The 25,678-nt window shown below is 45.1% G+C and overlaps 2 protein-coding genes across 2 annotated transcripts; one reads left to right on the forward strand and one right to left on the reverse strand.

Moving 5' to 3' along the window:
- Positions 1–18: 18 nt before the first annotated feature.
- LOC144110054 (histone H2A deubiquitinase MYSM1-like) lies at positions 19–20,406 on the reverse strand. Its single transcript, XM_077642859.1, has 13 exons — positions 20,142–20,406; positions 19,500–19,581; positions 18,973–19,043; positions 18,689–18,791; positions 18,081–18,179; positions 16,041–16,582; positions 15,433–15,599; positions 14,764–14,877; positions 13,342–13,502; positions 12,613–12,799; positions 11,841–12,116; positions 8,177–8,361; positions 19–6,660 (listed from the first exon to the last, which is right to left on the reverse strand). The coding sequence occupies exons 1-13, from the start codon at positions 20,213–20,215 to the stop codon at positions 6,559–6,561; spliced, it is 2,163 nt and encodes a 720-aa protein (XP_077498985.1). The 5' UTR covers positions 20,216–20,406; the 3' UTR covers positions 19–6,558.
- A 304-nt stretch (positions 20,407–20,710) lies between these two features.
- Positions 20,711–25,669, forward strand: LOC144110055 (kelch-like protein 24). The gene has a single exon (XM_077642860.1). It carries the CDS (start codon positions 20,751–20,753, stop codon positions 22,668–22,670), a length of 1,920 nt encoding a protein of 639 aa, XP_077498986.1. The 5' UTR covers positions 20,711–20,750; the 3' UTR covers positions 22,671–25,669.
- The last annotated feature ends 9 nt before the right edge of the window (positions 25,670–25,678 follow it).

Here is a 25,678-nt window from a genome sequence, read left to right on the forward strand (position 1 = left end):
AAGGTCTTCTACAGAGGCTATACAAATGTTAAAAATTTATTTTATCCAGTGCAACTTGATTTCCGACAATCTGTTCACACTGCGGCTGCTGCTTCGCAGTGCCTAAGGGCTAGGGGGCGAGGCATCTGAGAATCACAATGGTATGCTTACACACACAGCAGGTAGAGCAAGAACATGCGAAAGTCAACCGCCATGGCAGCTTGCTCGCAGAGCACTACTACAAGAAAACAAAGCATCCAAAAACAGTGAGAAAGAGGCCCCGGTTACTTTTGCCATTGCGATCAATGAATCGAATGTGTTGCAAAGTTTTTTCCACACTAGGAGAAACGCAAATGCAGACTAAACTCCACGAGCACGAGAAAAGGAACTGCACAGATCATGCTCCAAGAAAGTATAGTCGACATTTTTATAAAGTGAGTTTCCGATCAAAACTGTGCCTCACTCAACAGTTAATTTTTTTTTATTAAGATGGTTTGGGCCGTACGTTTTCCTGAATAAACTTTTTCCCCGTACTTGACAAAAAATGTTTCAACGAGGTTTTACTGCACCACAACTCAAGCGTGTAGCACAACATCAATGCCCAACCGTTTGATGCATTTGATGACAACTCCTCACATAGAAAAGAGACCAACCTAGTTTCTTACCGCAGGTGAATGTTAAAAGTAGTAGTTCATGTTTGATTTTGGACTCTTGGACTGCAAGCCACTTCAAAGGGATACTCTCTACATAAAGATGTTCTCTACAAGCACTACAGAGTAAGCGAAAGGGCCAACTTGTAAGCCAGCCAATATGACCATGAAATTAGCAAACATGGAAGAGCTGCGATATATGCAGTATCTGAGGCTGTAAGAAAGAAAAGGAGATCTCATCAAGCACGCTAAAATGTGGCTAAAGTAGCCAGAAAATCTACAGACAAATAGTTAAAGTGAAAGCTGCAATTACAATGTTTGCTATCAAAATCATGCACCCTATCTACTAGACTGTAAAGCAAACCCATTTTTTTTTTATGGTAAAAAAAAATGCATTGCCTTTGACTGTAATGTACACCAGATTTTCATACTTCCCGTATAAAGAGCACACGTGTGACGAGCACGCAGTTTCAGCACACTGGAAGAACCATGCAGATGGAAGGGAGAGAAACGCACAGAGGAACCAATCACCATCCTGAACAGCGCGCAGCTGTGTTCGATTGGCTGGCTGATCCGTGGCCAATAGCCGCCATTGCCGAGGGCTGGCCTGAAGCTCAGGCAAGTAAGACCGAAACTAAGTGGTTGAACTGTTCTCGTAGGTGGGGTCTGTCCGTTTTTTTGTCACACCTTCCACTGCACACACGTCAGTTCCACTGCACACACGTCAGAGATGCAAGGGAACTTTGCAGCATGCAGTTCAGCTATAGAAGGGCTTTTCTGACTGCTTGCCATGCCAGCCATACATAGACGCAGCCTTCCTTCGTGAAGCTGTTCTAATTAACCAGTGCAAGATGCGTCGTGTCTGAATTAGCGTCCAACACCATAAACTTACATCGGCGCTGGCCACGACCGTGCCAGCTGTTTGAATTATCCGGATTTCCGTAATTAATGTGGGTCAAATTAGCCAGCCACTACTGTATCAGTGCACAAGAAGCACCAAGCCATCATTTTATGATGCCGATTACAATAGGGTGTTGCTAGCGTAGTTTCGCTTTCATACTTTATTTTGATGCACACGTCATTTTTAGAGGAGATTTTTCGAAAAGAGGTGCACATTAGCATCTAGTGAATATGGTAGTAAAAATACAAACAGAGCAGTAAAATTCTACGCTGACTGGAACAGCTAATCACAATAAAATATGTACAGTCAAGAGCAATAAAGGGAACAAACTATGTGTACAAAATTCCGAATTTCTGGTTATTTCTCCACTATATTTGAGAATGATTTTAGGATATTATATGCCAAGCAGGAAACTAGTTAGAAAACAAAAACTGTAAATGTCCCGCATAACTGTGGAGTAATCAATACATGAATGCTCAAAATTTGTTCCCTCTCATATTGCTCACGACTGTATTTCCTTTCCCTCAAGACAAATCTGCACTCACAGAAAAAGCGAAAACTACTGTATAATAATGAATTACATGAAAGCTGATGAGTGGCAGTATGCTAATGATCTGCTTTACACCAATAAGCCAAAGTCTCCGACAAAATAGAAGACTTCAGGGGGCACTGTTCACTTCCCCACAGATGCAATTAAAAAATGTAGTTAATACGAGCAGTGGAGCATGTGCATACTGATGAACTCTCACAGCGCTTGAAAGCAATGGTGAATTGCAGATAGCCTTGTGTCTGAAATGTCATACTAAATAGGCACATACTGCTCTTCAAGCACAGTAACATGTGTTCTTTCAAGAGTGTGGAAGTTGTGAGCAGTCTTCAGGAAATATCGGGCAGACCTCTATTTGGTCCACCTATGTGGCAAAGCAGTCATAGCAGATTAGTCTAATAAAGCCCATGATAACTAATACATCTGTCAAGCGCACAAAATAAAGTGCACTAACGGAAAGTGCACTTCAGCCCCTCGAGTGCACTTTATGCTATGTGGTGCTAGACTGAAAAGCAGAGTACACTTGACGAAAATGGCAGCTGGCTAAAAACAATGTTTCGAAATGGCAATTTATAAATGTAACCTTCAGAATTATGCTCGTTTAGAGCACTAGAACACATAAGATGAACATATGTATCATTTTTGACCATAACTGCATTGAATTAGTTTTATGATAATGGCGTAGCAAGTCGAGACAAATTCTTAGCAGATTCATATTCCGAATAACAACACGGCAGACTAGAGCGCGTTTTTGTGATGCGCTGCTTTCTTGGCCGCCATTATAAAACCATGGCACAAATAAAAAATATATGTAACACGTAAAATCAATCAGTATGCATATTTTCTTCTATAATACATTCTATGCCCAAAAAATCGCTGCCATCAATGCTACGTACTCGGCCCTAAAAGTGTGTTCTGTGAACAACTACGGCCCAAGTATGCACTTCGGCGAGTGCACTTACGTTACGCCATTTAGTTGAGCTAGAGTGCACTTTTAGCAAGTTACACTCCACGTATGTGCACTTTATTTTGTGCGGTTGACAGCGATATATGTGGTTGACAGCAGGCACTGAGTAGAATTTATAATTTTTAGCACCATCTGGCGTGCTTCATTTGCACTCCTCTACACTTATGTTTGTCTCTTTACTGGTTCGCCAAATCAGCCCATGCTCTGCAACACAATCTTACATTGAACAGAGCTGATAAGTCCCACCATGTTTGTCTTAAAAGGAGTCCGATGCATGGATAAACATCCTCACTAGTAAAACTATTTTGCGCAGTGTACAAACGTATGTATATACAGTGAAACCTCGTTATAGCGAGCAAGTAAAAAATCATAAAATAATTCGTTAAAGACGAACTTCGTAATATAAAACTGTCAAAAATGCACACAACAGCGACACAATTTACTTACTGAAGGGACAGCAATTCTGGCAATCCTTACTAGAGAAACAGGAAGACGTTTTTCCGGGTTTTGCCGGTGTTTCGAAGGAGCTCGCGGCTGTTCTGAAGACCAAAAAAACCGAGCACCAGTTAGGTTGGCTTCCTTGCACAGCACCGAGAGCGCAGGTAAAAGGGGCACTGAGGAGAACTCTATCGGATTTTTTTCGTTAGCAAAATCTGATAGTTCGGCATTTCATGGCTTTGTTCCCGCTTGTCCGGGAGCGAAAGATGCATTTATTTCAAAGAAATTTGGATTCGAAGTTGAAAAAGTTTTTCCCGCCGCTCCGATTCAAACTCGAGAACTCTTATGACGTCGTAGGACGGAGTGACGTGAAACGTGACATAAACGCAGACTCCGTGATTTCTGGTGGCTAGCGGTGCGGTCTAGCAGCTGCCGAAATGAAATCTACCACCGCCGCACGTTGAATGCATCTATTGGGGGTTGCTGCCGTCGCTTCGTTTACATTTGCACCGGCGTCTTGCCAGCGTTACGATGGATCCCGTTCCCGACCACGACGACGTAGTTCTCGCAAAAACTCCGGCATGCATTTCAGTGACCTCAGCCCCACAGAGTGTGCGATGCTTTTGAGGGAGCACGGTTAGGTTAGGCGCCGGCGGGTCGTTTCCCCCTTCCTCAGTGAGCAGCTGTTGCAAACTAAATATCATAACCCCAGTGCGGAGAGTCGCGAGGGGCCAGGACAAGGTCGGCGCGTTGCACCCATCGGAGGCTGGCCGGGGCTTTGGGGCCAACGGATTGTGATTCCTTAAACGGCGCGGAAGGGGCAAGTTATTTATCTTTTGCGACAAAAAACGGGTGGGTCACGTTTAAAGTTGGTGTCTTGAAACTAAAGCCGGCGCATGACGCTTCAACGTCTTCCACTAGATCCAACGGGTCCACAGGATCGGGATCTCTCGCCCACTTGCATGTGTTTTCAGATGCGTACTGCGAATGGGTTAAATTAGCCGAGAGCTCGAAACTCGAAAATAAACAGCTCCGCCCAACCGCCAAAGCTATTGAATTACGTCACAACGCGCACCCGGCCGCGGAGCCGAATCAGTCTGACCGGGCAGGCGGCAGCTGGCGCACTCGGCGCGAAATAGACATGCTCCAAGTATCCGCCAGTGCGGTCCGAGTGCGCCGAAGCCGCCGAACGCGTCAGTGGTCAAGCGCAGTTAGAGGGTCTCGCTTTGGCCAACGTGACGTCGCCGTGCAGCGCGCGCGCACGCCTTACGCCGGAGTATAAACGTGCCTTAACAGAGCCTGCGGTTAACCACTAACCAACGTATTCAGTGGCGGCATCTATGGGAGCCACTGAAACCCCCCGCCCACTCACTGAATAAAACAAAATCCTGTGCCGAGGCTCGGAATCGAACCAGGGCCTTTGCTGTTTAAAGCAGAGACGCTACCACTCCGCCACGTCGTCTCAGGTTATACTCATCGATAAAGGCGCATCTAGTGAATGCACTCTTCCGATGCAGAAATCTCCGCGTTTTCGCAACGTATATCCTGGCCTAACAGAGCTAGGTCATCAGCAGTTTTTCTTAACTGCCTTGTACCTTGGCTCCCGTCCCTAATAAATGATTTCCGTTAAGTAGTTTGAAGTTGACTGGCACAGCCGGGAATGTTTTGCCAGGTGAGCGTGCGAACACACAAGTGCTCTTTATACTGCGAACTGCCTTGTACGATCACCGACCGTCGTGCCATCATAGTTTTTCATCGACCGTGGCGATTATCTGACCAGCCTTAACAGGCTCCTTCAAAGGTTAACTAGCACTTGAAGCGGCACTTGGAGTTTCTCTGCTGTTCGGCGCTTGTAAATCGAGGGGCGTCAAAAATAATACCACGGGGCAACTAAAGCTCATAGACGCAAAGCGCCATAACAAATCGAAACTCTCCTCGCCGCCTGTGGCGCCGCCAAGCATCGGTTCTCTTTGCTTCCAACATTCAGGTTGTCTTTTGTCTGTCTTCCTTGTGTGATAAAAGTGCACTATAGATTTTAAAACAAAATTTACTTCAATATTGAACCGCGCAACCTTCCTTTGCCAGCCTCAGAGGTTCGAGATTTCCATGTAGAAAGGAAAATTCCTCCAAGGTGGCGTCTCTTGTCCTATGATGTCGCCACGCTTGTACTTGCGATTGGCCTGTGGTGGCGATACCTGTATTTTGGATCTTGCTATTTTCTACCTTACAAGAGCTTTGTTTTCAGTAAGAGTGGCATTTTTGCGATCAGGAGCTGGTATTCTATCGATACAAGCCAACTTCGGTTTCTCCTCAGTGTCCCTTTAAGTCCAGGCCATGGTGGCTTCCCCGCAATGCAGCCATGTGGCGTGGAAAGCGGTCGGTCAAAGCGAAAGCTATCGCCGTTTTCACCACCTCCGCGATAGCCGGCGTGAGCGCAGGATTGTTACTGCAAGCTTACAACCACCTGCACTGCAGCTTTCATTGCACTGTCGACGCATGTCAGAGGCGTGAACGCGTGCCGACTGCCGCACTGCAAGGCTACACTCCGCTGGTGGCGAGAGCGAGATAAAAGTGCAAACCTTGGCGCGAACGCTTGCCGTATAACCGCCAGTCACTTGTGCAAAAGCGGCGAAGCCTGCCATCCAAACAGGCACAGTTTGGTTTGGTTTATGGTTTATGGGGGTTTAACGTCCCAAAGCGACTCAGGCTATGAGGGACGCCGTAGTGAAGGGCTCCGGAAATTTCGACCACCTGGGGTTCTTTAACGTGCACTGACATCGCACAGTACACGGGAGGCACAGTTTGCCACTGGGGAGTTCGATATATCAGTTTCATCGCCTACCACGTTCGATATGTAAAGTAGAAATTGCATCCGTTTGTCAAAAATAATTACAAAGAGTTTGATGCAGCCAATAATTCGCAATATCCATGTTCGTTATATCGAGGTTTGACTGTAGTTTTTGCATAGTGTCCCAGAGGCCTTACCAGCATGCCCTGCATGAAGCTCAACTGAAGCGTCATACAATCTCCAGTCTAAACGCCACATTTTGTGCGCACAATACTATATGCACTGTAGCTAGATCTCTGTCAAAGCAGCATGAATCGCTTGCAAGATTTCGGTGGCATCTTCTACGGAAGTTTCAGAGTTCGTCAGGTGAAACTGCAGGCTTGCCAGCATCTATAGGGAGAAAAAACAAAAAACAGTTTGTGCACTCAAAGCAGACACACTTCACAAGTGCAGCATGACATAGATAGGCAGTTAGTAACACCTACAAATTATGTTTCGGTATTTTGATTGGTGCTGCAAGAAACAAATTTGAAAGCCTACAACAACGAATAAACTCTACACCCTCAGTCCTAAGTTTATGGAATGCAAAATTAGCGATGTAAATTACTGTATTTACTCGCGAAATTTGCGGACTTTTTTTCCCTAAAATTAAGGCTTCAAAAATGGTGTGCGCAAATTACGCAGAGATTTTGCAAACACGTCCTTAAAAAGTCTACACACAAAGATTGCAATGCACAATGTACACAATATATTACTGTGTTTAAGTCGACCCCATAACTCGCACCCCTTGCTGGCCAAAAGAAAGTTGAATCCCAATATAAATAGACGCACTCCACCCTCCTACCTGACCCATGTTATGCAGTTCTCCGCATGATGGCATGACTGCGCATGCGGAGCCCGAAGCAATAAACATGGAAAAATACAATCGCAAAGCCAGCGATAAAACAGCGCCCTCACGTGCGGCCGAGCTGAGTAGCGGCAAACAGTACAGCCAACGGTTCGGTACTTTCAACTTCTGATGCGATGCACACTTCAGAGGTTACAGAAAATTTGATGTCTGAGCTGCTCATACGGGAAAGAGACTGCGGGTGTGAGCGAGTCAGGTAAACGGGGCGCTTGTGACTTTTCTTTACCAGAACCAATGTACAAACAAATTACTCGCTTTTTTTGGCCACTCACTCACCTTTCACAGCCGCACGTGGCAATGCGGCCACGCCAATCTTCTCTAGCCTGCCCTGAGCGCACCCGCGTGCATGCTGGTGTGCTTGCGCAACAGGGAGCGCAAAATATGCAAGTTTTTTTTTTATAATCTGGGTAACAAATTATGGGTGCGCAAATTAAGTGAGTAAATGTATAATTTCTTCACCTACATGGAACAAAGACTCAAATAGTATATGCATGCATGCAAGACAACTGCACAAACTGCACCTTCAGGCATACAGCAAGACACGCTGGAGGCAAACAACTTTAAATTTTTCTCCAAAGTCTCATTTCACACGCTTCTGACAGCAGGTGTACACCGGCTTGCAACCTGGTAGAGCCATCCTGCTTGACTCACTGAAGGTGAATAACACTGTGTTCGTACAGGAGCACAGAAGTAAGCATTGAGAGCTTGCATTCGTCTCTCTCAAAGACTCAGGTTTCTTTTGCAAAATAAAATAAATACATCACTACACATAAGTAGAAGCCTCAGCTTATGCATCCTTGAAAATGTGTTGTGCCTTTTAAATTTTTTTCCACTGAAAAGTGACCCTCGAAACAACTCCATCCAATTTTAGCTCTAGTTCATAACAAGCTCCACCTTCAATGAAAGCAGGCTCTTTGTGCTCAGAATGTGGTAATTTATCGATGCAGGCCAGTTTCAATGTTTCCTCAGTGCGCCTTTAAGAACATTAGAACACTGTGCCTTGTCTAAGTAGCGAAGGGAAGCCCGCCAGGGGTAGGCCTTGGACAACTCCACACGGGCTGGGCAAGACGACACTCTGTTGACCAGCTGGCAAATCACTGAGGTGACGTCCTGGACAAATGAGTGGTCTGCCTTCAGGAGTTTCATGCTGAAGCTGTAAGGCACCAGAGCTGGGCTCCCACTGCCTGAGAACAAAATGAGAGAAAAACCAGACGTTTCCAAACAAATATACATCACGCCTGGCATACTGGACTGGAAAACTGTGCAGCTCATACTGCTGAGCTCGCCAAGGCACTGCACGGCATTCTAAAGTCATACCTCATTAATATTGACCTGTTAATTCGGAAAATCGGATAATTTGGTCTCCCCGCTCCCTCTCGTCAAAAATGTACACAAGTCAAAGGCAGCACACACTCATTAATTCGGAGCAAAATCGCGCGTGCACCGTTTATTCACACTGAAGATATGCCAGGAAGTCAGTTTTCTAGACACGTGTCGCTAATGTCATCACACGAAAACCAGTGCCAGCCCGGAAACCGCACTCCATTCTGACACCGAAAATGTACAGGGCAGCACTGCTATAGTAAAACCTCGTTTAATCGGCCCCCGTTAATTCAAAATTCGCACTGCCGCCGGAGTACTGCCCACACAAGTCTATGGCGCCTGAAGCTCATTTATTCGGACGCGGCGGGGCTCACACTGGCTAATTCATACGGGCCCCCAAGAGGCACCGTGCCGAGTTATGACGTACTTGACAGGCGATCGTCCAGATATTGGTTCACAAACCTGAATTGCATATTACATTTCCTCCCGCACCTCTCTGATCTGTGTGCAAAGGCAGGCATGCTGACGGTCGACAGGTCCCTGCCGATAGGCCTAGAGAGAGCCCGGCCGTTTAGTTTCATTTTCAGAGCGTCGCCGCCAGCCCGACAGCGTGCACGAATTAAAGCATTTGATGGAACTGTGAAAAATCGCTGCTGTCGTGCAGTTTTTGTCTTAAATGAAGACAACAATTCCCCGGTTCCCAAAAATAAATTTTGCTTTCACACGAGCGGTTTTTAGCAGTTTTGGGCAGCCATTCGATAATTCGACATTCAGAGTAATTCGGACGTCTTTTCCACACCCTTGAAGTCCAAAATAATGAGGTTTTACTGTACTGCCACGGGGTGTGAGAATAGCCTTTTCCTTTTGCCCAATCAATGCTGCAAACTTCCAATCATCTGCCTCCCATAGCCTGCCACGAACACTTCCCCCAAGCCTCTCTCGAAGTGACAGCAGAGAGAACACAAAGAAGTATCCACGTCATCTCATGGGCAGCCCTCCTTTCTACCTCCCATCTTCGATGGCCACATGTGCAGTGCATGCGAACAGAGGAGCATGGAGAAAGCCACCAGAAGCGACAGCCACAGTTCCCCAGGTGGCATCAGCCTCTTCTTGTGCCTGTCTACTTTTTGCGTGTGACCGAGAGAGGCTAACGAATATTTGGGACGTCCAAATAAACAGTCTGTCTGCGGGCTATTCCTCAACACAGTGTTCTTCACAGCAACAGGTTGTGTTTGAAACAAGTGGAACAGTCTCGGGGCCCCAAATGCGGCATCCCAGCTACTCTAGAAGCCCCAATAACTAGCAAGAGTTGCATTCAAGTAGCAGGGCTGGCAGCTGGCCAGCAAAATGAGAAAGGCATTCATAAACCATTGCATGAAGAAAAGTTTGGCTTATAGAGCTGTACACTACCAAAAGTACAACACTGAAGCACACACCGAATGACAACTTCTGGACAGATGGTAGTCATGTGTTTTCTGTGCTTTCTGTGAAACACCTGCGACCCCAGAGATCGTGCACAAGACTGCACAGCCATTCAGAGCTGCAAACAGTGATAATGGTTGCGCAATTCAATGTCGGCACACATGGACAACAGTTGGTGAGTTGTCAATATGTATAGGACAGTCCACTCCTAGGGTTTGACACAGCCACACATCAAAGCAAAGTGGCACAGGTGCAGAAGGACCTGGAGGTGCTGCTTCACATTATCTGCCACTCCGCTTTGATGCATGGCCGGGACAGATGCACGAGCACTCCAAAGAGCGCAGCCACACGCCCACATGTTCACCCTAAGGGTGGATCACCCTGTACCACCAAGCATAGGACATTAAAAACAGGTGTACTTGCACATTTCAGAGCTCATGCACTTTGCCAGGAGTGCACAAATAAAGACAAAGAATAAAAAGATGGCCCTGCTTACATTACACTTTTGCGCAGCTCTAAATATGTATCACAACTGTCTGACTGCAACTTTCATTGCACATCTTTTGCCATAAGTGAAGCCCTTATAGCACTCCAGAAGACCGAGAAAGGTCTTAAAACGCGAGGACGAGGGTACTCCTCATCCTGGCACAAATTTAGAGCTTCAGAGGTGCCATAAGCTTCACCACTGCTCGGCTGAAAAGAAAAGCCATGCGGTCTGAACCTTTTTGATAAAGGGTGTGTATTCAGTTGCACATCTTAACAGTTCATCAAAAACAAACAAACATATATTGCCTGCATGAGGTGACAGCCAAGCACGCTGCATAACTTGGACACCAGTATGAAGTGGCATACAGTCGAACCAGTATATATTCCAAGGGGGATCGGAAAATAGTTCAATGTAGCGAAAATTCGATATACAGATAGAGGCTTCACCACACTCGAGATCATGACAAATTGTGGCTTACCGATCGCAAGAGTCATGAACCGCAAAGTCCGGGCACGCAACGTGAAGGCACTTTATTTCACGAAAAAAAAAATCGCTAATTTTCGACTGCTTTTTGCTGTGATTAATGCAGTTGAAAACACTAACTAGTCTCACTCTTCTCGAAACTGTCCAGGTGCGACAGGCCAGTACCTTCCATTTCGCCGCAACAATGCCGAACGAGGCTGAACGCTGATGCCACTTCAGCGGCTGGGCACGGGCACATCTCTTCTGGAACACAGTTGTCCTCGTCGTCGCCAATAATTCGAAATATGCGGGTTCGATATATTTAGGTTCGACTGTATTTGTGCGATCAGCACGGCTCAAGTTGTGTGAGACATTCTGTACAAATACCTTCACTAAAATTCCACAGCTTCGCAGTTACACAGCACATCCGCAAGGATGCCAGTTTAGGTTCTTTCATGTCAGCCGCAAGCAGGAGTGTGAATGAAGTCTGTGGTGGCTATCTCCAAAGGCAGCATCCTGAAAGCTACTGCCTTCAACTGCAACTAGTATAACTGTCGTCATTCTAACCATCAGCCACCTCTCATATCTGGCTTGCAGGCTTATTGTACCACAAAGAAACTCTGGGACACCGCTTTGATGGCAGCTCATCACCTGTTATCTCAACAAAATTAATAAAATTAATAAAAAGAAATGTCTACTAGAGTCACTGCGTTTATTTCACAGAAGTAAAATAAACAGAGCATTAATACTTGCCAACTGCGTCTGAATCGCGACTACAACAAGCAGCTAAACACTGACCATGCAGACCTCATAGCTTCGCTAAAAGAGCTTGAAGCCGGAAGCCATGCATAAAATGTGGTCAACACGATGATGCAAGTGCAACAGCACTTTCATGGGCAGTTTACAGTAATGGTGTGTTTCCCCACAGAGGAACAGTGCCCCTGAGGCGGCAAGGTCATGTCAACTCACCTGAGCAACCCAAGCCGTCGTCTTCCCGCACGACCCACCACTTGGTGCGGGTGGCAAGCCCCTTGGCGGGGGGTGATGCAGCGTCCAGAGGCAGGAAGGGACTCAGGATGGCTGCCACGAAGGGTCTGCCTTGATTGGAGAAGAGCGCCTGGTAGTCGCGCTGGGTGGCCAGGTCACGCACCGACGGGTTGGGCACAAACGTTGGATGCGAGTGGTACCAGCCGACCACGTCACAGCCTCGCTCGAGCAGGGACTCCATGGCCTGGGTCTGTGACACTGCAATACCCCAAAAATGCTCAATAAAGTATGTTTTGTTACAACCACAATGAACAAGACTACACAACATGGGCAGCAAGGCTGGCGTCTGTGGGTAACCAACATTTTTTTAATCACAATAATTTTAGAACTCTGGTTCAGAATCCAGACGCAACTTGTAACCAACCTTTGGAAGTTGATAGAAAAAAATGCAATGCCCATCAGCTCTGGCATCCACGACAGGAACGCTTCTAAGTACACCTTCCAAGTGCTTTTGAGCAAACCTGACCAGTCCATTTGACTGCTGCACATAACAAAACAGTCTGCTAGTCTCCAAACCCCCACACCAACCAGCCTTTTAGAATTTTAGCCATTCGCCCAACAGAACCATGAGCGAGTGGTCATGGTGCAGAGCTGGCCTGTACAAAAGAACCTTAAGACTGTAGTGAAGAAAACTCCCGAAGATTGTCAGAAAAGACAGAACGCAACGAGCACAGCAAAGAAGAGAAGCACTCACCAGAATCCATCTCACATTCAAGGTCTGTGCTCACGGAGTCGCAGGCCTCCGCTGTGGAGACGACCAGACAACTCCGATGCTCATCATAGTACCCGCCAAGCAAACCAATGACCTCAGTGTTCAAAAGGTGTGCATGAATGTCCATCCGCAGAAAGGCGGCGACCGACACCTCAACACTAAATGGCTCCTGAAGACAAAAAAGCAAGCAAGAAGTCAGCGACACTTCAGTGCTCAGTGCCAAATTAGGTTTGCGGTCAGTTTCAAATCACATGACAAGACATCAAGGGCAGAAACAGGAGCCTATTTACTACCCATACCAATAAGGCCATGCCAGCATACCACAACTGACTCAGTTCACAACAGTGTCAAGCTCTTACAAGTCCACAGCAGTCGTAAAGACTGAATACCCAGTTTAGACCAACAATGATTCAACTTACTGCTGTAAGATTCATATAGAAATGTTTTCGGAAAAAGAAAAGCTAAATTTCTTGGCAGTCTAAGCATTCAGCTACGAGATGAATGGTGGGCTCTGTACATTCCACCCCATGGTACACAATAAACAACTTAATCTCACGCAGCGAGCAAATTCAACTTTTTCACGGGTTCATGTCACAAAAACTTGCATCAACTGTTGGCACTCCCATACACTGCTGCAATGCTGAACAGTAAGTACAATTAACACAGCTACTGTAATAAAAAAATAGAAAAATGAACACAAAAAGGAGTCACCTGGCCCTTGTCATAGCTTCTGCACGGTATCAGCTTAAAAGGGTTCTGCTGCCTGCCAGGCTTGGGCTTGGAGCGCACGAGAGTCTGAGAGATGACACTCCCTCCAGAACCGTGCTCAACTGTCACGCCGCCCCCTTTAACATTAATGCTGAGTACGTCTCCTGCAGCAAGCACAAGACTTGGTCAGGTACGTCATCATAATCCCAGCGAGCATGCACAAAAGCAAGCTAACAAGGATCAAACAGCACAATATTACAGATAAGAGTGGAAAGTTGGACTGGTTGGCTAATATGCATGGTAGTAAATAGTGTGTAAAGACGCCGAAAAGACAACGAACCACAAGGACAAGCGCTTGTCCCTGTGGTTCCTTGCATCTTCGTCGCCTCTGCATGCTACTTTCTACCACACAATACTACTACAGGTGCGCAATTTATAGTATACCTTCTCAATAATGTTTGATAAAAGCAGATCGGAAATTGGTTCGTATTAAGGGCAGCCTTTTTATAATAACATTTCACACTGACTGGACCAAATCTGAATAAACACAAAGTTCCAGATTGTGCTGTTGAAATATAATGCACGAACTGGTGCCTAGATAATGCACAGAAAGCTTAAACTAGCGGAATATTTTAAGTCATCTTTAAATTAGACTGTGCAAAACGAAGTGTTAAGAAAAACACTCAGTCTGGCTAGCTCTTCTTCACACGCAATTAAACATGCGGCCCATCACAATACAAATTGGTTCTCTATATAACTCGAAACACTCAAAAAAGACGCCAAATAATCCCTGACCATTAAGAAAGAGCCTCATCAGCCTTTTTTCACTGTCTTTTTAGCTGTTACACACAGCAAATTTACACATGTACATTAAGCATTACATTAACAACTGTGCACGTGTTTTCAAATTTGAACAGAAAGAAAATAAGATGTAGAAAACGTGCACAAATGAACTCCATGCACCGAATTTAGTTGTTTGTCATCCTCATGCTACAAAAGATCACCAGAAGTAAAGATGCAATCGTTATCTTAATATTCAGGTGCACAATCCTTCGTTTTCTGTTTTACACAACAGGAAATTAAACCTGATGCCGCTGGGGAGTGCTTGTGAAAACAGCTGCTGGTGGCGATAACTACCCCGTTTCACTTTTCCCTAGCTTACAAAGGTACGGAAGTTTCCAGTGACGGTAGTCTCTTCGTCACCAAAACCTGGTAATCCATTAATCTAGTCCAACTTCAATTCGCCTTGGTGCTCCTTTCAATGTCTTTACTCTCTACTGCCTCAAGTGCAGCATTAATCCTCTCCTGTTCACAAAGCAACACATAACCTGACACAATATCCCGCATGGTATGTACAGCATTAGACCTAGCACAGCCACTCGGACAACAGTAGCAGGGTTTTCTTCCACCACAGCCAAGACTTACCCAAAGTCGCCGTTTTTCGCCTCTGTGGCCTCTCGATGTCCGACCTCAGTTCTATTCGTTTCTGGACTGACTTTGTCTGGGAAAGCTGCCTCGTCCTTTGGTATGTTGCTTGAGCTGCGCAACGGAGTGAAGAATGAAGGATTTCAGCAAATACACTTTCCATGCGCAGAAATCCATGTTGCTCCACATCAAGCTGCCACCCTCAAGAAGATACTATGCAGACCCAAACTGTTTTTCTGATTGGACACAAAAATGCATAAACCAATTTAAACTTAAAAGCTCAAATTACCCTGAGCAGCTAGACAACTCACCTAATCTGTTTGTTTCTTGTTTTGATAAAATGAAATACAAGAAGGAAGAAATCTTTTTGAAGGAATAATCCAACATGATCTGAATTATAAATTCAGAAAAGGAATAAAGTACATTATCGCTATGCTCATTCAGTGTTGTGCCTCTAGAGGCACAGCCATAAGTCACATTCAAATGCATCCACTAAACCCAACTGTGTTGGCGAACATTTTAAGCACAAGCCCATTAATACAACTCAACACTATCTTGGAGAAAAGGTCCGCTTCCCACCACTGTTTACAGGCCTTTAAATTGATTATCGCCTCACATTACCAGAGCTCAGTCACAAATAGTAGTTAGCAGCGTGAGCAAATGACTCACGACAACCAAAGTTGATTGCTCCTATCTGTTCCAGGTAGTCATGGATTCTTCCAATGCAGTTGACATCGCCACAGTTCTTGAGCCCTTGCCTTGCTTGGGTCTTGTTCAAATACCGTGGCTTCTGATTATTCCACGCGTCGATTATGAAATTCCTTATCCTGAGGTACCTGGAAGGCAGTGACAAGCTAAGTTCAATGAAAGGCCAACCATTTAGAGGAACAGTGTCTTTGAGAGAGCTCTTATTTGAACCACCCTTAAATGCAGGTTCTTTGTTTCACAGAGTAAAAAATTCTCAGCATTTTATTTATTTTATTTTTTTTTATTTTTTCACTTTTTTCGACATATCTAGATCTTCTACATTCAGCTGCAGCTGTGACATAATGGTCACGAGGATTAAATGAAAAGCCGCAGTTTCAGGGCTTAAAAACTGTATGCAAAGAAATTTAGCAAACAAAGGACAGGGGGGGGGGGGGGGGGGGGGGGGGCTATTTTGACGGTAGTTGAACTGCAAATCTGTTATAAGAGAGGAAACAAAAAAGAAAATTCTACCATACTCATATCTGCGTATCTCTTTAGCTAGCCCTCACAAGCATTCAAATTTCACACACCTTTCAGGTGTTTTGGAGGAACTTCCGGAGAAGAAATCCGAATGGGCCAGCTTTTCCTCGTTGCTGATGGCAGTTTTGTCCAGCACAAGCTCTTGTGCAGGAGGTTCTAATGTCCTCATGGCCATTCCACTTTCTTCTCGACCTTCAAGCAACCTGTCTGGGCTGGTCTCGTTCTCTGTGTCCTCCGCAGAAGAGTCGGTTGCCAGCTTGGGAGTGGAAACCCCTGCAGACATGTCATTCCTTCTGAGCGGTGAGCCCGGTGGTGAGAACACAACGTCGTCGGTTCCATCACAATCAATGTCAATGTCATCCTCCTCATCGGCAGACTTGTCAATGCTGACAATTTCGCTCTCCGGAAACTTGCTCTTCAACGTCTCGATGGCTTCGGCTTCCTTGAGCACAATCACGTTCTCGTTGCGTGCGTTCGCCTGCTGCTTCGTCTTGGAGTGAGAAGCTTTCTTGGGTGATCTTGAGGGTCCTTTTAACCCTCCAGTGGGCATGGAAACATCACTGGCACGGTTGGACGTCCTTCCATGCTGGGCCTGGTACGGGATCCCACATGAAGCGACATTCAAGAAAATATAAAGCCAATGCACTTTTATCGACAAGATCAGCTCAAAGCATAATATTCGTGCATCATTGCCTGCTACATGAAATATGCCAACATGAAACCCTCTACAATAAAATATTCTTTGCAGCCGCTTGTCATCGCATCTGGGGGCACGAGTAACCCATGGTTGCCGAACACTACATAGTACTAAAACCCTCTATGATTCTTCCGTCCTGCATGTCTCAAGGCATTAAAACCACATTTTCTTCTCATTCATATTTGTGTTTCCCTTTCACCAGCCAGCACATTTAAACGTTAGCATATTGATTTTTTCTGTATTCGCACGGAATGTTTTCATTGTGTTTTGTCACTTACCTGCTCCTCTCTTCGGTGCACTGCCCTGAGGCTATGCAAAAGTAAAATGAGTGTATGGTTACTCTTATAGAATTATGGCCTGCTGGTGAGTAGTTTACCACTATCAAACACTACACACAAAAAAAAATCCTTGCACTGGGTAGCTCAACATTATCTGAAGCTACACAAAAAGTTTAGCCACGTTACACCTGACGTTACAAGCACATTTTTATTGGAGCTCCCACACCTGAGTTCTTCTAAGATTCAACCACTGGGTTTATACTCAGAAGACCATCGGTTTGACTCTGGCACAGGAACTGTCCACTCATTGCCCAAGATTACGAGCAGAAAACAGCAGACAGATTTGATTCGATTTTGCACAAGTCACTGCTCAAAACCTACCTTACACCACGCCTAGGCACTTCATACTAAAAAAGTGCTCTCAGGTTATACTAACCAGGCACTTACTCCTGCATTAGTACACCTACAGGTACACTTCGTAACACTAAACAACTGCTGCCGAACACAGATGTTCCACTTCACTTATCTTTGTCAAATAAACACAAGAACTCTATGCTCTGTGCACACATAACAAATGCTTGAGTAGAGGATGCTCCATTGGGCTCATCCCTGTGTGTGACACATTTAGTGCCCCCCCTGCAATGTGTAGTGCTTTTGTGTCCTTGATAGCCACTGGTCCCACATTCAATTTACCAAATCTGCTATACACCAACTTTTTTTTTAACCACTGCTTCCCTCTTCAAGCAACAGTAAAATGCATCCATCACTAAATGCATGCTTCGTTTTGACCGTAATATGTCAAGCAAATTTACTAACTTCTGTGCATGTCGCTAAGTGCTCTCAGCCAAAAGTGCCTCCAAACCCTTTCCAGCTCACACAAATACTATCCTTACAAAAGAAAAAGTAGAAGACTTGTTGTTTTTGATTAAAAGATATGAAAGAAAAGCAAACTAAAGAGCTAAGAAATAACACTGCAATTATATGATGGGCAATAAAAAGTTCTATTATAAACTCTGCCCCCACCCCATCGAGGATTAAGTAGAGCACTTCAATTTTCAAGCAGTATATAATACGATATTGTATATCACTTAGAAACTGACATTTAGAACACTTACATTTTTTTTCAAGAGGTAGTGTGCATGAGTCTTAACTTGAATGGTGCTCTTGGTTTTGATCAGAGCGGAAATCTTGCTCCATTTATTTCCATGTTCTTCCTGTCACACAAATCAAAGGAACAAACAGGTAAGTAGTATTACAACAAATCCTCTTAGCATATAAGCAATAAGTGTAGCACCCACCAAACTACAGCAAAACTAAAATTTTGCTAACATCTCACAGTTCAAGGCTTTCACCAGTGAGAAAAATAACTCCTGTAATACACCAACACACTTTTGTACAAGCAAAACTGTTGAATACACTGAACAGCTGGCCTTCAGAAGCACGGTTGTGACTAAGCACTAAGGCAGCAGTACCAGCAACAGCAACAATGGAAGACCTGTAAAAGCATTTTCAGATCCACTTCTTCAAGTCTCGATGCTACACCAAAAATGCCTCTATTGTTATCTCGCGCCCTCCTAGACTTTGCAGGCTCGCCTTCATGTGCTTGCAATGAAATATAGACGAAAAATGGCACGACTGCATTAATAACTTGTGTGAAATTTTTTGTCCCTTTCAACGCTTTCTATATTGCACAATCAGGGGAATGAAGATAAGAATAGCTTGCCATGCATCGCAGCAAGAGGGCTTCCTCTTCAGCAGTCCATTTCTTTCTGGGTGCCAATGTGCCACTAGTGCCTGGAGAGCCAGCTGACGGCCACTTCTCAGTCCTGGATAGAAAATAAATGTCACTATCCCCCAGAAAATCAAGACATATAAATCTATCAGTGTACAATATGTGTACATGCCATATATGTGTACATATGTAACAAATATGTGTACATGCCATTGAGAAGTAATGCCAACAATGCTCATTGATTTCAGTATTAAAGAGGATAGACAAATACATACTTGGCTTCAGGTGCATTCACGCCCACCACACACCCAGTGTCGCCTTCTCCAGCTCCATCAATCGGTGCCACCTAAGGACAACGAGAGAACTACACTTTTATGGTGCACTTTATTAAATCGTTTTCCAGCAAACTATCCAGGGCTAAGCTACACTAATTACATACAGCTAAAGTGGGGAGGGTCAAAATTTCTTGTCACAGCATTTGCATATGGGACGTGTAGTGGAGCATTCATGCCACCTCTGAACCCTGAAATCTCCATAGGGGGTCGGAGGCATACCACTCTCGCCTCTGCGAACTTTGGTAGCTTTGTAGGTGTCATGAGTGCCAGTATCGTGTGCTTTTCGAAAAGCGCAACCTGTGACCCGGAAACTTTTGATGCATTCTGTGCATGCAGAGTCGAGCACACTTTTACAGTACCACTAAGAAAGTGAAACAGGTCTGAACACGTACAGTAAACAAAACTATGACCATGCTTGTTCTTAAAATTGTGAGAGGAAAATATTAAGGATGTATACATGAACCTACGTTTCGTGCTTCAGTATGCCACAGGGGCTTGAATGTGTCATTGAATTCGAGCAGATCATCGCAGTTCGCGTCTCTGAAGAGCCTGAAACAAATGTAAGGCAACATGCATCACCAAAACAGCGGCAATACATCTGATTTTTCTAGCAGCATAAGTCGATGTATAAGAAAGAGAAGTATTGCTCAAGAAGTATTGGGAAGTATTGCACAGCAATGATGGAAACAAAAAATACATAGTCACGCAAAAAATGAATGGACCTAACAGCAACCAGTACACCTACAGAAATTAATAGTGAACGCTGCAGTTTCTAGAACAGTGCGTGAAAAAAGCCGTGGTAAGACGTGCATACACGAAAGGATTTGAAAAAAAAAAAATAAACTCATTCTTTTTTCCATCACTTTCCTTCTCTGCTGACGCAACTCCTACACATTTAAAAAGAATTCTACAAAATAGAACGCGCATTTTATCTTCGACAGGGTGGCAGAAGCACCGACAGATGAAATCTTCGTTTTCCATGGCACTGACAAGTACCGTGTCACGTCAGTTGCTACAAAAATGACGGCATCGCGAAGACCGAATCGTGTGATGTTTGATCAATGAATAAAAGCAGCAATCAAAATTATTAAAGGCAAGTTTGTACTCACGTTGTGTCTGCTTGGAAGTCGCTTTCAACGTCCACTGACTCCCAAAAGCACACATCGTCTTCGAAGGATGCCATGAAAGCTGGTGACCCCGTCACCTTACACCACAGCCATGCACAAACGCTGTGCCTTAAGAAATGTATGCTGACGCTCGGTTACGTTAACATTGCGCAAATGTGACGTTCGGAACACTGTCACAAAACAAACCACATGTGCGTTTCAAACGATAAACAGCAGCTCTTCCATGGCGCTTTGCTCGATGTCAGTCACGGACACTATGAGGCGCTAGTGCAGCGTCACTTTTAGAGCTAACAAATACTGTAAATAAATAAATAATTTGACATGCTTAGATTTTGTCGCTCTCGAAACTGTGACGCAAGCGGTGCGTAAAAACCTATTTGATATGAGTCAAACATTTGAACAAAAAAACGAAACACAAAACGAAACCGTCCGGCGAAACCTAGCGGATTGACATGGGTGATCCGCGTGGGCGGCCATCATGGATGAAGTCAAATGACAGCGGAGACATTTGTGCAACGGGGCAGCGTCCCTCCCGCCAACTGCTACCTTCGCTGTTAGGTAAGCTTAAGTAACGTGTGCTACAGCCCGCCAATGAACTTTAATCCGCGGCGCAGTGACTCCCGCAACTCCAGCTGCACGACCCTTGATCCGGTCGACATGGAACTCGTTTCGGAGTCGTTCAGCTCTGAAAGCTGCGAGACCAAGATGAAGGACGAGTACAAGTACGCGAACGAGCAACACTCTGACTCCATTCTCAAGGGCCTCAGCTCCTTCCGAGCTAGCGGAGCATTTTGCGACGTCGTTCTGTGTGCCGAAGCCGTCGAGTATCCGTGCCACAAAGTTGTCCTCGCGTCTTTCAGTCCGTACTTCAAGGCCATGTTTTCCAGTCACATGGCCGAACAAACACAAAACCGCGTAGTTCTCAATGGCGTGGAGGCAGACACGCTCCGTGACCTCATCGACTACGCCTACACGTCGACCATCACGATTACCCGGGCCAACGTTCAGTCTCTCTTGTCGGCAGCTAACCTCCTGGACGTGGCGCAAGTCAAGAGCGTGTGCTGTGCCTTTCTAGAGCATCATATCGACGAGACGAACTGTCTCGGCATCCACACATTCGCGGAGATGCACGCCTGCACCGAGCTTCAGAACAAAGCCAAGGACTACGCCTGCCGTTTCTTCGGACAGGTGATGTGTCACGAGGAGTTTTTAGAAATCTCGGCCAACAAGCTCATCGAGTTCATTTCGTCTGACAACCTCAGGATAAAGAGAGAGGAGCTTCTCTTCGAAGGCGCTTTGTCTTGGCTGAGCCACTGCCCCGAGTCGCGAAAGGAAGGTTTCGAGAACATTTTCGAACACATACGCTTGCCTCTCATGAGCCCATACTACCTCGTGGATGTAGTAGCAACGACGCCAGCAGTGTCCAGGAACCAGAGGTGCTGCGAGTTGCTGGAACAGGCGAAAGCCTACCATTTGCTGCCCGACAGGCGGAAGGAGCGCAACTTGCCGTGGGCAACTGTGCGAACGAACTCTTCCATGGTAGAAGTCACCATCTTGGTTGGAGGTGAAGACGAGAAGGTAGTTTTGCGAAATGTAGACTGTTATGCCCACGTTTGTCGTACGTGGCTAAGCCTTGCTTCGCTTCCCTATGCAGTGAGCAAGCATGGAGTGACGGCCACTGGACAGAACGTTCTTTTCATGGCTGGCGGAGAGTACCCAGACGGCGCGGTCAGCAAGGCAGCGTGGCGCTTCGACCCGGCACTGAATGTCTGGTGTGAAGTGGCACCAATGAATGTGGCAAGGTCTGAGGTTGCACTCGCAGCACTGGACGGCTGTGTTTATGCTGTGGGCGGATGGGACGGATCGTCACGTCTGGCCTGTGTTGAGTGTTACAATCCCGCCTGCAACCGGTGGGAGATTGTGCAGCCAATGAAGGCACCTTTAACCTGCCCTGCTGTGGCAACCCTGCAGGGGAAGTTGATTGTCTCAGGTGTGGTACATGTAGAAATTGACAGCGCTGCCGCCCTTATTAAGTGTGGTTACAGCTCCGAGGACGGAGATGGTATGGAAGACACTGTTCAGTGCTATGACCCCAAAACTGACTCTTGGAAGGAGCTCACTCCAATGCTCATGCCAAGGTCAGGTGCTGCAGCTTGTGTGTTCGACGAAAAGCTCTACGTGATTGGTGGCTGGCACGTGTCTGAAGAGAACACAGACAAGGTTGAGTGCTTCGACCCAAGAACCAACACGTGGCGTTTCTGCAAACCTATGAAGGAGCGGCGGTACAAGCCTGGGGTGGCTGTTGTGGGGAGCAAAATTTTTGTGTTCGGTGGCGAGGAGAGTTGGGACCAACACCATGCCACAATGGAGGTTTATGACGCGCAAGCAGACACGTGGCTTGGTATGCGGGAGATGCCTCTGACAAGGAGCTGGTTAGGATGTGCCACGCTACGTATCCCATTGCACTTGTTCGATGAGGACCATGAGTGGGGCGTGGCACCAGAATTGTGAACATCAGATGCATGCATTTCAGACTTTGCATGGCACGTTACTCAGAAAGCATGCAAATCTCCTCCAGGCTGCTTTTGTGCCAGTGAGCGCTTGCGTGCAATTCGTGCTGTACGGTTTTTCAAGCATTGGTACTTTCAGCTTTGCAATGAGCCACTACTGTCAGTTGTGGTTGTCTAGTCGCAGAACATGCAAATGCACTCCATTAGTGCGTTTTTTTATAGTGAACATGGTTTTAAGTTTCAAAGTTTTATTACCAAGTGCTAGATATTTCATGCCTTATCCAGGTTCTCCAAGCCAAAACCAGGGATGTGTTTGTCACCTCCTTTTACAAGATGTTGAGCCCCTAAAGGCATAGAGTAGACAATTGAAAAGTGATGTAAAGCTGTTACTTGCCATGGGAAGCCACCTTTTGCATCGACGATGCAGGCATACATTTATAAATGCCTTGCGAGTTAGCATTGTGATATTTGTACAAAGAACTGAGGAGACTGGTTGTTTGGTAGGTATGAACTGATTTTATTTTAATGGTCACACTTGTGCAGGGCTTTTATTTCAGTTTGTGCTTGAAATAAACTTCATGTTTATTACAACAAGATGTTTGCACATACATACACGAAGAGCATCTACAGTTACTTGCTAACGACTCTTCACAGTGGAATCTTGAACACATTGTGAAGCAAAAGACTTGCTGCTTTCAGATTGTCTGGGATCTGTGAGCTAAGAGGATGTTTTTATTGGTTTGTTACACAAATAATGTATAACACAGCAATGAAATTATCTACACATTGTTTTCCGCATTACAGGAAGCACAGTTACTTTGGCTCATATGTTGTACAGTGCAGTACAATGATTGGACAGCTAACGAGCATTCAAGATCCAAAGTTATATTTAGATAGGCCTCAGTTAAAATACTGGGAATGTTGCTTAACCTGCATGAACCTATTCAGCAGCCATCAAGCAACCATTATTTAGTGGGCTGCCACCTGTCATATTGGACCACTGCACTATACTCGTACAACACTAGTCTTCTGTGGGACGGCTATAATATACATACCACTGACACGATGTCAGCGCTACTAGTATCCTTAACCAAAATTTTTTTTTGTTCATGTTCCAGCGGTAGTCAAAAGGCCACACGATCGGATCCCCTTTTCAAACACGTACAGGAAGAAAGACCACATTTGATGATGATGAATTTTTATGGCACAAGGGCAGCTTTGGCCAAAGAGCGCCATGGCACAAGGTAGTTTTCATTTCGCAAGGTGGGGTCAGAGACCCATTGTATCATCGGTGGATACCTGGCGGCACTGGGGATCGAACCCCGCACCTCCCGTATACGAGGCAGATGCTCAAACCACTAGGCCACCGCTGTGGTAAAAAGACCACATTTGTCTACTGCAGTCATATAACTGACTTACCTCTCTAGTGGAGATAGGTGTAAACGCTTCTAGTGCTAAACCTTAGCAATTCTTGCTATATTTTGCACGTACACCAAAAGCTGTTTAAACTTCACATTTCTGAACACCAATTCAGCTGCTGAACTGAAAAGAGAACAGATTCAGTAGCACACATCAAAAGTGAGTTGCACCCTAAATAATCAACTCCTTTCCGTCATGGCTCTAATTGGCTGTCCCTGAAGCTATGCACTGAAAAGTGTGCAAAATCAGGGTTGGCTGCTAAGCAATGCCCTCATGAATTCATATAGTGCCTTGTTATCTTATACGATCAGACTAGATGGTTGCGATATGTATCCATTACTCGAGCTAGATCATATAGACAGTTGGGTACAACTCGAAGAACGAAGTAGCAGGCACACCTCAAAGACAGCCCTTCTGCAAACAGCATTGGCCGTTTGTCGTTACTTCGTAGGCTTGGCTTGACATTGGCTTGAGGCACACCTTGAGGGGTATTTGCTGCTTCAGTCTTGAGTTGTATCAAACTGTAGTTAGGCAGGTGCATGCTATTTATCTAGCATCTTCATATACCATTTTTGGCATTCTGAGTTATGCCAGTGATTAGTTGTCAGTGGGTATGGAGTGTCAGACAGGTTATAAATGCTTAAAATTGAAGTAGAAAGTTGTGGTAAAGCTCATCAATATATAAAATGCTAGGTTTTCGCAGAGCATACCCAGCACCCTGTATCGGCAACAAGTGACTGGAAGATACTGCAGTAGTAATAGAACGGAACGCGGCTAGCAGTAGCAGTACAAGGACTATCATTCACATTCAGGACACATCTGAAGTGATATGTGAATTTTATGCCATACTCAATGTTATATTCATAGATCAGACGAATGATTACAGTTCCAATACATTCGTGCATGTAAACAGACACCTGGCTTTGATCCAATTACTAAAACCAAAATGCAGTACAACCTCGCTGATACATTTCTGTAAAGGTGGGGTGAGGCTTTGCTTTGTCAATCTACTTTTAGGTTTTATGACATCCTGATAGAGAATTCTTTAGCTTTTAGAAAATATATTGCACTTTGATATTCACAACTTCACAAGTGCTGTTTTGTTCCTTTTTGTCAAGCAGAGGCAAGTTTTCAGAGGTTTTATTTGCATTTTTCTCAAAACGGCATTTTTGGAGGCTTATGTATCTTTGCCTTGGGAACTATTAGACATAAGCAACCAAAATTTTCTGCAGATTTCAGTCAATGCCTTTAACACAACTTGAATTAGAATCAATTTGCATTTCTATTTTTCAAAAAAGAAATTCATTGGCGGCAATTTTATTGCACCAAGATAAAAAAAAAATTTTTGCTCACAGTTGTGTAGTGTAACCGTTTCTACTCTCATGAAAAATTTCAGGGCTCTGCATTGAGTAGATTCATAAAAAAAAGTACACCAGCGGAAAAATAAAAACACAATATGAGACAAAATTTTAATCTAGTTTTGAGCCCTAATGCAAGCTGCATCCATTTAGAAGATTGCTAGCAAATTTCATAGCCGGAGCTTTTATTAAAACTACTCCAAAGGAAATTTAAAAAAAAAAACATTTTCGA

Source organism: Amblyomma americanum, chromosome 11 (genome assembly GCF_052857255.1).
Source record: "Amblyomma americanum isolate KBUSLIRL-KWMA chromosome 11, ASM5285725v1, whole genome shotgun sequence".
Classification (NCBI taxonomy): domain Eukaryota; kingdom Metazoa; phylum Arthropoda; class Arachnida; order Ixodida; family Ixodidae; genus Amblyomma; species Amblyomma americanum.